General features: G+C 35.5%; 1 protein-coding gene across 2 annotated transcripts in view; it reads right to left on the bottom strand.

Annotated features, from left to right (window-relative positions):
• Nucleotides 1-5,414: 5,414 nt before the first annotated feature.
• Nucleotides 5,415-16,145, bottom strand: part of LOC113073306 (pre-B-cell leukemia transcription factor 3-like) — a 40,832-nt gene continuing 30,101 nt past the window's right edge. Inside the window, exons 5-11 of one of the 2 annotated variants that reach the window (XM_026246207.1) lie at nt 13,997-14,132; nt 12,289-12,318; nt 11,444-11,609; nt 9,515-9,592; nt 8,745-8,854; nt 8,312-8,401; nt 5,415-6,650 (exon numbers count right to left, since the gene is read on the bottom strand). In XM_026246207.1, the coding sequence (XP_026101992.1) occupies nt 6,558-6,650; nt 8,312-8,401; nt 8,745-8,854; nt 9,515-9,592; nt 11,444-11,609; nt 12,289-12,318; nt 13,997-14,132 (703 nt within the window). In that variant the 3' untranslated portion in view covers nt 5,415-6,557. The remainder of the gene's footprint in view (nt 6,651-8,311; nt 8,402-8,744; nt 8,855-9,514; nt 9,593-11,443; nt 11,610-12,288; nt 12,319-13,996; nt 14,133-16,145) is intronic. The other variant, XM_026246212.1, reaches the window with a different exon arrangement.

Here is a 16,145-nt window from a genome sequence, read left to right as displayed (position 1 = left end):
AGAAATAACTGACTTAAAACCATTTTTTGTTGTAATATTAGCTACTTCTCTAGTAAATGCACCTAGCTTAATTCAGGTTTATTATGGTTTTATTTCCTGCTTGTCCTTTGTCCTGTTAGTATAGTTTTAAGCAGTGCTTTTAGTGGCCCAAAACAGGTGCCGGTACTCTATTATAGCCAAAAAAAAAATGTTTTTTGATGATTCCCCTCATCCCCTGAGGTAACAACAACTATATTAAAGGGCTTTTATATACAGCAGTCAACAGGCAACCTTAGTAATAAATGCTTTTATTATTTTCTGGATTTGCTTGAGCTAGAAAGAACTACTGAACATAAATAAAATGTGCAAAAGGGTTTTGAAAAAATACTAGAGCTACTAAAGAGCTACTGCATTACTGCATTCAAACTTCCAAACTGACTCAAATAATTCGCGAACCCACTTTGAACTCCCGAACAGACTCAATTGATTTGCGATCCACAAACTGATTCAAATGATTCGAGAACCCACTTTTGAACTCCCGAACTGACTCAAATGATTCGCGAACCCGCTCCGAACTCCCGAATTGATTCAAATGATTTGCGATCCCCAAACTGACTCAATGATCCGCGAACCCGCTCCGAACTCCCAAACTGACTCAAATGATTCGCGATCCCTCTCCGAACTCCCAAACTGACTCAAATGATTCACGAACCCGCTCCGAACTCTTGAATTGATTAAAATGATCCGCGAAGCAGCTCCGAACTCCCGAACTGATTCAAATGATTTGCGATCCCCAAACTGACTCAAATGATTCGCGAACCCGCTACAAACTCCCGAACTGACTCAAATGATTCGCGAATCCGCTCCGATTTCTCGAACTGATTCAAATGATCCGCGAAGCTGCTCCGAACTCCCGAACTGACTCAATCCCGCTCCGAACTCCCAAACTGGTTCAAATGATTCACGCTCCATACTCCGAACTAGGCAGAATTAGGAAGCGTGCATTGTGAAGGGTGCTCTGAAAAGCGGCAGTGAAGGCAAAGGATTAAAACCTCTATTAAAACAGATGTCCAAATGAACGTACCGGTACGCTAAAAGCACGTTCTGGGCACTCGGAGAGGTGGTGGTACGCTCAAGAGCTATATTTGGAAATGGCGGTACTGAGTACCCACTTAAAGCACTGGTTTTAAGTGTTTTATAGTTTGTTTATTTATAGTGCCCTATTTTTAGAGGTGTTTTTTTTTTTGTCAACAAATGAGTCAAATGCGAAAAAATTTAAATAAATGGTCGTATGGTTAAGAGTGTCTCAAAAGGACAGGTAGTTGAGAAACCAGGTAGACAGAGTCATTTTTTTTATGTTGAATCTGCAAGCTGTGTTTTTACAGTATCTTCCCCAACACTGTAGTAAATGTTGCTCAAATGTAGTCCTCTTCTGGCAAGAGGTTATTTTTCTACTTGTCAAAACTGACACTCATCATTTCCCGAGGGCAACAACTTGAGCTCAATTCACGTCACAGACACACAAATATTTCACCCTAAATAGGCTGTTGAATTGCAATTAAGCTGCACAAAGGATCATATGCTGTGGACATTTCATCAATAGGCAATTTCAGCCTCCTCTGCTGTTTTGATGTGAGGAATTTTTCTCATTAATGCATGCTTGTGTTTCTACCTGACCTCTCGTCTTCAGGCCTCAGCTCTTTAACTGACAGCCGAGGGTAAATAAATAATTAAAGGGCATTTTGCCGCTGTCAGTGAGATTGCATATTGCACCGTTGACATTTTGAAAACAAATCTAGGATTCATGAGCTATCACTGTGAGGGAGGCTATTCGTTCGACTGACAGAAAAAGACATGAGATCGTGAAATATCATCCTGTAATCTCACTGATTTATGAGTGTGTGTTCCCACTTCATCGAGAACCCCCACAGATTTATTTACACTCAGGTAGAATTATTAATGAAGCTGACGATGCCATGTGTGTAGGTTTATAGAGATGCTAACTAATCGAAACAAGTTCAACACAAGCTTTGCAAATGATTTTGTCTTTCACTTTTTAGGTTTTGCAAGCATCATTATACTATTAGTCATATTACTTTTTCATATTTGTTGCAGGGATTTGCACACACTCCAAAGTATTAAACTTTGCAGCTTATTTCTATTTCTAAATTAAAGAGAGCACCACGATGCATGCGTGCTGACGCAGGAGCCGTGTTCTGATAGAACATGCATGCGCTGAGCCTTGTTTACAAGAACAGGAATGCACACGCTTGTGTAATGGTATTCTCATCTCTTGAATGATGGCGGAGACTGAAACAAAAGAGAATAATTGTTGAGGGGGGGGGGGGGGGGGTGAAATGCTGGTTTTCACTCAATATCCTGTTAATCTTGAGTACCTATAGAGTAGTACTGCATCCTTCATAACTCCAAAAAGTCTTTAGTTTTATTATATTCATAAGAGAAAGATAGTCTGTACCGATTTTTCCCGGAAAGACACGACCGTCTGGAGGCGTGACGTGTGGGCGGAGCTAAAGAATCACGAGCGCCAGTAGGCTTTTGCGTTGAGAGCGTTTGGAAGTTGACATTACCTTGAGGAAAAAAACATCATCCAAAACAAACCATGGCTTACAGTCAGATTCAGCGTATATTTATGATCCAGAATCAGATCCCGAGGCTGAAATTTAACAAGAGCAGCAGCAGCAAGCACTCGCTCCGAGCAGGGCTCGAACCCGGGTCTCTGGTGGGAGGCGGACGCACTAACAAGAAGGCAGAGATATTTGAAGCAGTTTTACTCACGGCCTGCGGTTCCAACACATGATCGTGACCCTTTTTCGTTGGGATTGCATCATCCTTAAGAAATAAACAATACGCAAATCCGGCGTCAAACTGGGCCTTGTTGGTAAAACAAGCATCTTCGAAATGCAGGGAACAAACAAAAACACTTGCACAACTCTGTTGATGCTCTGTAAAAATAAACTCCATCCACTGGTCCCTTAATGCTGTTTCTCTTTTGGTAATCTGTGCAGGGTTGTCTTGCCCTGGCAACCAAAAACACACTCCTTCTGTGACATTTCGTGACGCTCTCGCTCTGATCAGTGAAGTCTGTTGTGCTCTCAGTGCTCTGCTATACGGGAGCGCGCGCTCTTCCGGCAGAAGTGCCTCAGGACCCATATAAGGAAATTCTGCTCCATCTAACGTCACACAGAGCCATACTCGAAAAAAACTTTCCGAAATTTGTGACAAACCGGAAGGAGTATTTTGGGAACAAAAATACTCCTTCAAACGTACAACTTAATTTTTGAAACTTTGTCCATGTTTAGCATGGGAATCCAACTCTTTAAAAGTGTAAAAAACTCAGTATGCATGAAATAGCATTTCACCCCCCCCCCCTATAAATAGAGTCATTATTTTTGTCTTCTTTGTGCACAAAAATTCTCATAGCTTCAAAAAATATATAGTTGAACCGCTGATGTCACACGGACTATTTTGACGAGGTCCTTACATTCTTTCTGGGCCTTGTACAGTAGTTGCATTGCTGACTTTGTATGGTCAGAAAGCTCTCGGATTTCATCAAAAACATCTTCATTTGTGTTCTGAAGATGAACGATGGTCAGAATTTTCATTTTTGGGTGAACGGTACTTTTTTCTTTCTTTTTTCTTTTTTTTTTATTGCTGAAAACTGGAACATCCATACAACACATAATATCAGGAACATTGTCAGTAACAGAAAACACATCAACAAATAATTAATCAATAAAAATATATAAAATAATAAGAAGGATGTTATATTGCATACAAGTAATCAAGCAAAGAGTCCAAAAGCAGAGCTAATTCTAACAGTCCTTATAGTTTTCTTATTAAAAGATGCGCAGATCATATTCAAGTAATTTTCCATTTCTTTTAAGAAGACAAAAAAGTCAGGTTTACGGTTTAAAAATGTGCATTTGTGGATGTACAGTAATTTTTTTAATTAATTAAAAAACAGATATTTTCTTTTGTAGGGTCTGAATCAAATCTGAATAGCTCCTATAACTATGGCAAATAATTTTGGGTTTATTGGTATTTGGAGAGATATTCTGAGTACCTGAACAAAAGACCCTAGTTTTCAAACAACTGCTCTACCAAAAAAACAAGTACTTAACCAATTATCATAAAACATAGATCTGTTATTGAATAAAATATTCATATTATTCCAAATAAAACACCTCTGTGGTGAAAAAATGATGTTTATAATGTAAAGCCCATGCTAAGGGAACCTGTAGATGCAAGTTGAAAAATTAAATAGGAAGTTTAGATATGTCATAATTAAACATTAGGACAAAGTGAATGCTACCACATTTTAAAAACATAATTTGAAGAAAAACATTCCTGGTTTTGATTACTTTAAATATATTATAGAGAAAATCAAAATCAATACAATTCAATCCACCATTATTGTAAGAGTGTGAAATATCCCTTTAATCATCTGGCTGGTGGAGATGACGTAGGCTGCGTTTTTTTACTTTTCCTATGTTCTGTAAGTTCTTCTGAATTCAGTGTCACATTATCCTTCAGAAATCATTCCTGAATGCTGACTAGCTGCTCAAGAAATATTTAGAAAGCTTGAGTGACCGGACAGAATTTAAGCGTAGTTCAGGCAGACCACTGATCGTGACCAAATCAGCTGCTCAGCCGATCAAGTACTCTACCTTCTCTAATCAACAACTGTATTTAAGACATTCAAATGCATGCTTTTCAGTCTGTCGCACAGACATTTGCACCAATTATGCAGCCATTTAGTGTATGTAAGTGCTGCTGAAGTGGAGAAAGAAACTCTGTGCCTTCAAAGATATGCAATTTAACCTTGTTTGTGGGAGTAAAACGTTCTATAAATCAGTGTGAATGCCATTTTAACAATCTCCTCAGTAAAAACCTTCAGAATATAGGAATAAAACTGTAAGATTTTCTGTATTTAAGTGCTGCTGAAGTGAAATATACAGATGCTAATAGATAAAATATAATACAATAAATTATAAAATGTGCATTTTGGATGTTTCTTTCTTTCTAACAGTCTAATAAAGATGTTATGGAAGCAGAGTAGCCTAAAATCTCAAAATTGTACAGAGGATGAAAAAACAACTTTTTTTTTCTCGCCTTAGAAATTCAGTCTCACTGAGTCTGAAAGTAATTGCTTTCAGAGTTAGGAGATAAATGATAGCTGCTGACATATAATAAAACACAAAAAATGAAATGCATATGAACATCATACAAAGACAATGCCATTTGTGATGCTTTAACAGGACAGAAAATGTCTGTGACAGTCAGTTTACTTTATGTGCTAACGCTAACTTACCCAATAAACATGAAAGGAAAAAAAAAAAAAAAAAAAAGAGCATCCAGTCAGCTGGTAAGAATACAATTCGAAATGTTTATTGAAACACTTTTTTGGCCCGAAACACAAGTAATTTATCAAAAACTAATAATATTACATGGAATATTCTTCTCAGTTGCTCAGTGTAAATTCTGTTAATACATTATTTTTTTTTTTATATCACAACTTCTCAAAATGGCATTGCTAATTATAAACAACCCAAATGAACTGATGAATTTAAAATTAAATCAAACTTAAAAGGAATCAGTTTAGCCTGTCTTACAGAACATGAATAATTCAAATGTATAGAGTAAGAAAAGAATAACATACCAAATTTGTATGTGCAGATACAGTATGTGTGCTGATTATGTTTAATCATTCATATGCCATTATCAAATTAAATTTGGTTTGCATTATCTCCCTGTTAACAGCAATGCGAAGTAGGAGGTGTTATAAAATAATTTGATAAATGATGTAAAAATTTGACAGTTATTGATAATGATTATCATTTTCCATGCATTTTCTCCAAAGACATTGGATTTGTAATCAAATCTGGACCTGAAAGAAACGAATCAGTTCCACAAAAGTATATAAAATCACTTCATACAGTACAAATCCACAGTTTGTACATTATTGCCAAAAATCAATTTCTTTATGGAGATCATCAGTGGCATTTTACTTCTGCAACCCAATATGAATCTGAATATGCAACACCGCAATGTTGATGTCATATGTTATAATTTGTTAAAGTCTTAGTAAAAACAAAAGGTAAGTGATATTTATGATGAATAACATTAATGCTCAAGCTAAATCATTAAATACACTATTTAAAAATCAATGTTGTTGATCTGTACGAGAAAAATTGGCTTTAAGAACGAACTTTCTGTATTGTTTAATAAGACAGCGTTACAAGTTAATTTAAATCATGATATACTGTATTTTGAAACCTATTCAAAGATGTTCACAGAGATTATGACAAAAGCATCCTTCCTTTCCACAATCGTAGATGTTGGCCATGTTTATTGAGGTTTCGCCAGTTATGGAAAGAAAACTGGTACCATCAATCCTTTCGGTTCATTTTTGCAACGTGGTGCTCTTTTGGTCAAAGTAAGTGTTTTTGAGTCTGTTTCATTTTCTTGCTCATCTCTCTGAGTTCTCGTCTGAGATTTTGTTGGGTGGTGTTGGATGTCCTGCGGGTTAGTTAAGGGACTTCAGACGGCAGGCCTGGTCAGTTAGAGGTATCCGAGTGGATGCTGTTTGCTCCCTCTATAGGAGATGTCATAGAAGACGGAGTCACAGCATCATGCCAGCCACCGTTACCCTGAAAACAGACATGGAAAACACCATTTGAGACATTCAATTAAAGTCAGAATGGGAACATTAGCCGGCATTGGTTTTTAAGAGAAGGATCAGATAAGATGCTTTGTTTGTATCCTCAGTCAGTGTACTGTTTGAGTACATGAATAACTCGGGGATATTGGTTTGTTTGAACTCAGAGGGAGTGTCAGACACATTAAAAAAGTTAACAGCTTAAGTCATTTGTGGATTAATGTGTATTGGAGACGTGAACCGTTTCAAACGATTCAGCTAGTTTGGGTGAACTGGTTCAAAAAGATCCGGTTACATCACATGATTCATTCATGAACCGGATATCACAAACTGCTTTGTTTTGAACTCTCTCACAACAGACCCGGAAGAGAAGACAATGCTGTATAAAGTCATAGTTTTTGCTATTTTTTGGACCAAAATGTATTTTCGATGCTTCAAAAAATTCTAACTGACCCTCTGATGTCACATGGACTACTTTGATGATGTTTTTCTTATCTTCCTGGACATGGACAGTAGACCGTACACACAGCTTCAATGGAGGGACTGAGAGCTCTCGGACTAAATCTAAAATATCTTAAACTGTGTTTCAAAGATAAAATGAGGTCTTACTGGTTTGGAACGACATGAGGGTAAGTTATTAAAGACATAATTTAGCTATTTTGCCAAAATTGCCAAACAGGAAACATTCATATTAACAAGTCTCATATTAACAGTTCAAGATGTTAATGCAGTATTATCTTCTTTGCAGATACAGTTTAACTGGAAAACAACACTTATTAAAAAAAAAAAAACTAGTTTGGAAATCATTATGTGACAATTGTGTAAATGTTAAGATGAAACGTAAGTATCCAAGACATCTGGAGCTGTTTGCACCTCCCTTTACTTCTCTTTGTGATATGATATCTGTGGGTGATTGTTTTCAGTATTAGAGAGTTGACACGGCTAGCTCAGTAGATAAATGAACCTTTAACGCCGTGACTCCAGACCGACTCCATTATAAAGCATGTCTTATCAGACCTCATCTGGGAAGACGCTATTCACATCTGTACAAAGCTGCAGGCAATTCCAGTTTCATATTTTATTATAGTGATAAGGAAATGGACTGCAAATTCTCTCAGAGAGAGAGAGAGAGAGAGAGAGAGAGAGAGAGAGAGAGAGAGAGTGTGGTTCAATAAGAAGGCAGACATATACTGCCAAGAGCAATGCAAGTCGTTGTGTTATTAGATGCATTTGGGAAAATGGAAATAGAACGCATTTGCCTTCTGTTCCATCAAACAGCCACATGTGTATGTGTGAATATTAATATGAATCCATACATTTATCTCTGCCTTTTCACACAAGCGGCATTACCCCTTCCCAGTCGTCTGTGTCGGCTCATGGAGCGACGGTTTGATCATACAACGTCTGTCTGAATGACTCCAGGAGACCTGCTGCGAAGAGATTATTCCTTCCCACCACATGAGACAGCATGTGTGTGTGTGTGTGTATTGCATATGTGTGTCAGTAATATTAAGGTCTCAAATGTACTTTTACATTAGAGCCTTTGCTGCGGTTTTGAGTCTGTTTTGACTCAGAATTTAGTTGAAAGCATTCAAGCATTCCCATCTGCAATTCTGGCTACAGTGTTTGGTTTTGTTTCTCTGTCAAACTCACATTCAAGCCATGTGGGCTGTAAAGCGGGTTTCCCCGCAGACCGTCGCTGTAACCCAACGACTGACCGATGGTGTGACGTATGGAGTCTCCCTGCAGAGAGAAAACAAGAGATTCAGCGTAAGAGAGTCATAAACTACTGTACACCATTAAAACAGCAAATACTTCACATTTAAGCAGTAATGATGCTAAAAATTCAGCTTTGCATGACAGGAATACATTGCATTTTACAATATATTCACATAGAAAGCAGTTATTTTAAATTGTAATAATATGTCACAGTTTTTACTTGATTTTTGATCAAATAAATGCATCCTTGATGAGTAGAAGACTTTCAAAAACATTAATTTATATTGTGTTGTAAATGATTTTATTGTTGTTTATATATGTCATATATATATATTACATATTGCATCTATGTTTGCGTGTTTGATACCTGTGTCTGTCCTGTGTTGGGGAGCTGGGTTGGCTGGTAGGATCCATTCAGGCCGGACATGCTCATAAAAATGTCTCCTGAACCTGGCAAACTATACGAACCCGAAGAACCTACAAAGAGATGGAGAGAAAGAGGAACTGTGAGTCTGTGAACATGATCAGCGAGGCTAGTTCTGAAAAGTTATTCGTTTGCAGAGCAGTTGCCACTTGGTTTAATAATTTTATCTATGACATAAGGAATTCTGACGTTTTTAAGCATGACATGCATGTTAAAATAATGGTCCAGATGTTTTTTTGGGCCAATGTATATGCATGTACATAAACAGTGAGGGAGTATGGAATGGGAAGAACAGAACACAGACACAGGAAGTTCACTGTAATTAACCAGTCATCACAGGAAGTGTCTGCAAGTCCAGGGCTATTATAGTTCATAAAAACTAAAGCCACAAAAAACACTAAAACCACAGAAAAGGAAGAGTAAATAAATTATTATTTTTCATTTTATTTAAATTGATGTACTACAACAATTAAAAAAATATATATAATAATATAACCTATATAAACATTAAAAAAACTAATAAAAATGACAAAAACAACAATACAACTAAAAACGCAAACAGAAAATATAAAAATAATTATACATAGACATAAAAAACTAATAAAAAAGACAAAAACACAAAAAATACAAACAGTAGATATAAAAAATGTAAAAAAAATCTAAATATGATTAAAATTTCAAATGACACTAAAGCACTCAACATCATAACATACCCGTGAACATGTTGTTTAACAGATTATTTTTATCTTCTGCTGCATCCAATTGAAAGTCTTCATCTTTCATCTGAAAGCCTGAAGAGAAAATGACAGAATTGAACTCGTTTAAACTCTTTAATTGCTTAATTCAAAAATACATGTTCAAGACCCAATAATTGCACTTGAACGACTCTATCTGAAATATAAGAGAGACCGGGGCATGTTATCACAACAGGTTATTTACGTCATCTACCTGATGATGATTGGCTATTAACCTGTTACCCATTTGGAAAAGGCAGGCGACCGTCTTAGGCCCCCGAAAGTCAAGGGCCCCTTAAAATGCTTTCATATGGAAGATACATTACCCTGATAGCATACATACATCACGGAGATGTCTTTTTGAAGTCTGCATTTACATCTCCAAGATCTCTTTTTTGAGTGTTTGCTCATCTGCAATACATCTATAGGACGTTTCTAATCAGATGTCAGACATTTAGAAGATGACTTTGAGATGTTTTAGAATGGATGTAAAACTGACATCTTAAAGACGTCTATCATTTGTTTGTACACAGTTTGTCCTCACTTAAAGCGATCTTTAACAGACATCTTGCAGACATACATGAGATATCTGGGTAAGCATGAACACGATAACAGTTACTGTTTACTGTGTTTATTACCACATATTGAACATGCTTCTTTTGTATCCTACTTGTATCAAATAAAAATATCATGCATCTGAAGCTGTAATTAAATATTGAGCAACAGTGCGTATTATATATAATATTATATATTATATATTAAATGCTGCTTACTCGTTTATGAGAAGAACCCAAGTAGAGGATATTCAGATACTTTTTTGGTTGATATAATCATTAAGCGTGTAAATCTATAATTTCTTCTTTTTTTTCAGTAAAATTTGTAGTTGATAAAAACAAATGTATTTTAAAGTTTTGTGTATGACAGCCTTTGGAGACTGTAGCGCAGGCACACAAGCTTACGCTGGGAACTCATCAGTGGACTTTCCTCGTCGATATAGGCTATGCTTTTCACACTTTTCTCTTTCTCACTAATTCAAGTTAAAAGTTAGCTAATAAAAGTTGTGATGGCATTTTCATTTTATCTGATAAATTGTCTTTTATGAGCGCAGCACTGCTTTGTTTACAGCCGTTACCAAGGAAACGTTACAACATTCCAAAAGCGCCTCCTGCTGGCAAGAATAAAAGGCATCAGAACATGAACATGAAAAATGAATATGAGTCACCATGGAGCAGCAGCAAATATCACAACAAAAAAGGAACCTCACAGTTGATCTAGTTAAATGTCTGCAAATGTATAAGGCCCGTTTCATATATTTCATCTGGGGCCCCCAAATCAGTAAACCCACCCTTGAGCACTCCACTGTTTCGCCTGCGGTACACTGTGTGTTTTTGAGAAAAAAATAAATAAAAAAAGCTAAACATGTCACATATCTTTAGAAAGCTGATATTCTTGTGATTTGAAAAGAAAAATACATTTTGAGATAAAATCAACACAGCAGGAACAATCAAGGCTTCATGCTGTGTTCCCATTGAGTTTTCCAGCTAATAGCTCCCAGCTATAGTCATCTGCAGGCATCTATTTACCAAAATAAAAAAATAAAATAAAAAATGTAGGCGGAATGTTGTTTTTTTTCTTCACTTATTCAGCGTGTTCAAAGTTTTATTACCCAATAAGACTTAGTGATTCTGAGGTTTGTTCTTTTTAGGATGCAATTTACTTTGGGATGCCGTTTTTAGACATTTAAGGCAAATTTTACAGAGATGTTAAGGGGTTAATTTAAGAATACTATTGTATTGGGCAACAAATGTTGGAGAAAACAAGAACTTGTTCTACTGGACTCAAAACCTGATATATATCATTTGTGACAACTAGCCCCAGTGGTCCCTCCAATGATCTTGTTATGTGTACCAGAGCTGGGTGTTGCGGGCGAGTTGGTCTGGCTGTTGTGTATAGCGGCCGCTACGGCTTGAGTCGCCGTCACTGCCGTCTTCGCCGCGTACAGATTGGCCTCTTCCTGGAATTTACCGATGTTCTTCTTATAGCGAATACGTTTATTACCAAACCAGTTAGAAACCTGAGATAGAGAAAGAGAGAGAGGCAAACGTGGATGAATATTATGAGGAAATATTATAAAAATAGAATATGCATTATAAAATACTTAAAAAAAAATAGTTTGCCCCAAAATCTAAAGAAAAAAAATGCATGAAGAGAATGATGCCTCTTAAAGAATGGTTACAATTTTTTTGCATTGTAATATTATTTGAATGTGAAAAAAAAAAAACATGTTGCTTTAATATAATTCATAAAAACATGTTTCGTCATTGCAGAGTCCAGTGAAATATGTGCTACAACCCAAACGTTCATGGCTTCTCCAAAATATGCTTGCATTTTATGTGTTTTACAGCTACTGTTATTCTCATACATTTGTAAGACATTGTAAATGTACCAACCTTTTGCAAAAAAACATTAACGTTGCTGTAAACCCAGACATATTGAAATTACATCCAATGGCACCTTCATATCTTCAAACAGGCCTTAAACAGCCAATGAGAGGCGGAATAGTTGTGTGTGTGTGTGTGTGTGTGTGTGTGTGTGTGTGTGTGTGTGTGTTATGGCCGTAAAGAATAATTCCAGCTGCTGAATAAATGACTTTATGATGCATCGATTGTTGTTCAGCACACAGAGACACGGCTGCCACTGCAACCAACATCGACAGACAACACAGCGGACGGACGGATGTTTTAGTGACATACCTGTGACACAGTGATGGTGCTTCCCTTCCCCTAAAGGGAACAAAAAGAAGGGGCTTTTTTACAGTAACGACTTCCTGTACACACCCACCGCTTACACAAACATAAAATAGGCTGAATATTCATAATGTGTGTCCATCTCAGTCGGGTTCTGGAAGTAAAAATGCCCTTCTGAGTGATTTTTTAGTTTTTTTTTTTTTTTTTTTGGTGAGCTTTTTATGAGTTTCCTTTAGCTCTGAGGTTGTTTTATGATTATGCACTGAACAAAAAAAAAGGTGTTGGATTTACTTCGAAACATTTTCATTTATAAATTGCATGTAAAGGACAAGTTAGCACAATAAATGGAAATTTTTAAGTAGAAAGACTGAAACTGTATTTCATTACAAATAAAATCTTTGATACCATTTTTTTACAGTAATATATTGCGGAGTTTCCTGTAAAGTACTTCATTACCCACAATCCTGAAGCAGCTGTTACTGTAGAAATGGTAATTGCTGTAAGGAGGGTTGTGTTTGTAGCTTTTCTAAGTAATGTTAGCTAGTTACTAGCCGTGTTGTTTTTATTAATTAATTAATTAATTAATTAATTAATTAATATGATTCTGAAATAAAATATAAATGAACACATATAAAACTAATAATAAATTAAATGTTATGCATAAATAATTTTAACTAAGTGAAAATGAAACACGTTTAAGTTAGTACTAAAATTACTAACTGAAATGAAAACAACTAAAACTATTTTTTTTGCAAATTAAAAAATAAATAAATTTGACAAGCACATATTAAATAACTAAAACTAAACTAACACTGAAAATATCAAACTAAAAAAGTAAATTAAATATAAATATAATACAAATAAATTACAAAAGCACATATCAAGTGATTAAGCATTAAACAAAATAAAAAAATGAAAATATAAAAATAAAAGCTAATCCAAATTACTACAAAAATACTAGTATATAATATTAAAATAAAATGGTGTAATAGTCTCATGCAACTACAGTTCATTTTGTTAGTGTGTCATTTAGGGGTGGGTTCATCTGAAAATTAGCAGAAATAGAATTTATGATTTAGATTTCTACCTTTCCAAAAGTAAAGATTACTAATTAGTTTAGTATTCTGAGTCTAATTTTGCACAAATATATCTATATAGTTTACCTGCAACTGATGTTTACTTGCTCAAAGGAGTGCGGACTGAGGCTGAGACTAAATAGAAACATGCTTAATGTTATTTAATATATTATGAATATGTTTGCAATTCTTTACAGTTGAAGTAGCTCTGTCAAATTCACATTTCTGCACATTTGTACACAAAACAGACCTTTTGTCATTTGATTTTCACACACGGTTTTGCAAAACAAATGTTGTGATGTTGTGAGCCATCTACTAAACTCTATTTTACCTTTATTGAGAAACTTTCTGAAATCTCAATGGGAAAATACTTCCAGGATCCATGCGGGAGAAGACTGGGTACTCACTGTTGCGGTTTAAATCACTTCACACTCATGTTGAGATGTTACTGGGCAGCATCGCTGTGCTTCATCACTATTTTGAGCCAAATGTTCTGCACCTTCACAGTGTCACAGACCGCCTCTAACAAATTTGTTAGTTATTTTGCTCAGATTGTGAATAAAATCATCTTGTTTGACAGCTGAAGGCTCGTGTGTGCAGTATCGCCCGAGATCTGGACTACAGGAGGACAGACTGACCTGTGACAGAGTGATAGCACATTTTTTGGCCAGCTCCTCTTTGGCCTCTTCGCTGGGATACGGGTTACTGAGGTGAGAGTAGAAGTACTCGTTCAAAATCTCTGTCGCCTGCTTGCTGAAGTTGCGCCTTTTTCTCCTGGAGAAAGACGAATCATTAGTATTGTTAGATCCTCAACTGTTTTAATATATATATATTATTAAAAGTTATTTAAGCTGATTTGAGTACTTCTGCTAACAACATCACTGCAAAAAAAAAAAAAAAAATGACTTCCTCCCTCAGTGTTTTTGTCTTGTTTTCCAGTACATTCTTAAATTAAAGCCTTTCTTGAGAAGTAAATTACATAAAATATTAAGTCTTGGTTTTTGAAAAAAAAAAACTAAATTAAACGATTTTATGGCTGAAACAAGAAAAGACATATGTCAATAATGTCAGAAAGATATTCTTGTTTTCCCTTTGAATTAAGTTCTGACATCACTGGTAGATTTTTTTTTTTTTTTTAGCACAACATCGCTTAATTTTTCATGTAAATGCATCTTGCTTTAACTCTTGTGCTGTATTGAAAATAATTTATCTACAGTAATTTAGTATGTCTGGTCAAAAATTCAATTTTAAAATTGCTTTTAAATTTCCCATTACACTATATATATATATATATATATATATATATATATATATATATATATATATATATATATATATATTTTTTTTTTTTTACATAATATTTGATTAAATCTTTTTGTCAGCTGTTTTCTTTCAATTAGGACTGATTTTGCATTTCTTTTTGGAGCTGATTGATCATTAACCTCATTAATCTGAGTTTATACACCTCATTTTAAGAAAGATACAGCCTCATGTCCGATTTTGCAAGTTTTTTGTGGAATTCGTTTGTGTGGTCTATTAAAAAGCTTTTTAGTTACATTTATAAGCAGTTTTTTGTAGGCTGTTCATTTGTGACGAGGAACAACAGAAGTGTAACAATGTACAGGGAAAAATTTCCCCAAAAAGTACCACAAATTAACCAGTTAAGGTTAGGAAGTTTTAGTTCAATGTGATAACAAACATTAACTAGCAATTTCAGGAAAAATACAATATTTTCTGGCTCAAAATGACCGAAACACAACGTGAAGGTTAAAAATGTTTCGATATTTGTAATGGAAAACGAGACAAAATTACTTAGTAATAAAACAACAAATAGTTTTAAGCTGATAAGCATGATCCAACGATCAACAACCACAATACTTACATTACATTTACATTTAGTCATTTAGCAGACGCTTTTATCCAAAGCGACTTACAAAATGAGAACAATGGAAGCAATCAAAAACAACAAAAGAGCAATGATATAGCGTTATAACAAATATCAGTTAGCGTAAACGCAGTACATGTAGAGCTTTTAAATAATATAATAAATAAAAAGAAAACAGATAGAACAGAAAAAGAATAAAGCAAGCTAGTGTTAGAGGTCTTATAGAATTAGAATAGTGAGGGCTAAAGAGGGTCAAATAAAGATGGAAGAGATGTGTTTTAAGCCGATTCTTGAAGATGGCTAAGGACTCCGCTGCTCGGATTGAGTTGGGGAGGTCATTCCACCATAAGGGAACATTTAATTTAAAAGTCCGTAAAAGTTTTTGCTGCTTTTTTGGGATGGAACAATCAAGCGACGTTCACTTGCAGAACGCAAGCTTCTAGAGGCACATAAGTCTGAAGTAATAAATTTAGGTAAATGGGTGCAGAGCCAGTGGTAGTTTTGTAGGCAAACACCAATGCCTTGAATATTATGCGAGCAGCTATTGATAGCCAGAGCAAATTGATAAACAGAGGTGTGACGTGTATTGTTTTCGGCTCATTAAAAATGTATCTTGCTGCTGCATTCTGGATTAATTGTAAAGGTTTGATAGAATTGGCTGGAAGACCTGCCAAGAGAGCATTGCAATAGTCCAGCCTCGACAGAACAAGAGCTTGAACAAGGAGTTGTGAAGCATGTTCCCAAAGAAAGGGTTTGATCTTCTTGATGTTGAATAAAGCAAATCTGCAGGACCGGACAGTTTTAGTAATGTGGTCTGAGAAAGTCAGCTGATCATCAATCATAACTCCAAGGCTTCTAGCTGTTTTTGAAGGAGTTATGGTTGATGTGCCTAACCTGATGGT

The sequence above is a fragment of the Carassius auratus genome, chromosome 5, assembly GCF_003368295.1.
Source record: "Carassius auratus strain Wakin chromosome 5, ASM336829v1, whole genome shotgun sequence".
Classification (NCBI taxonomy): Eukaryota; Metazoa; Chordata; class Actinopteri; order Cypriniformes; family Cyprinidae; genus Carassius; species Carassius auratus.
The sequence above is the reverse complement of the archived record's forward strand: the minus strand, read 5'-3'. Positions and strand labels throughout refer to the sequence as shown.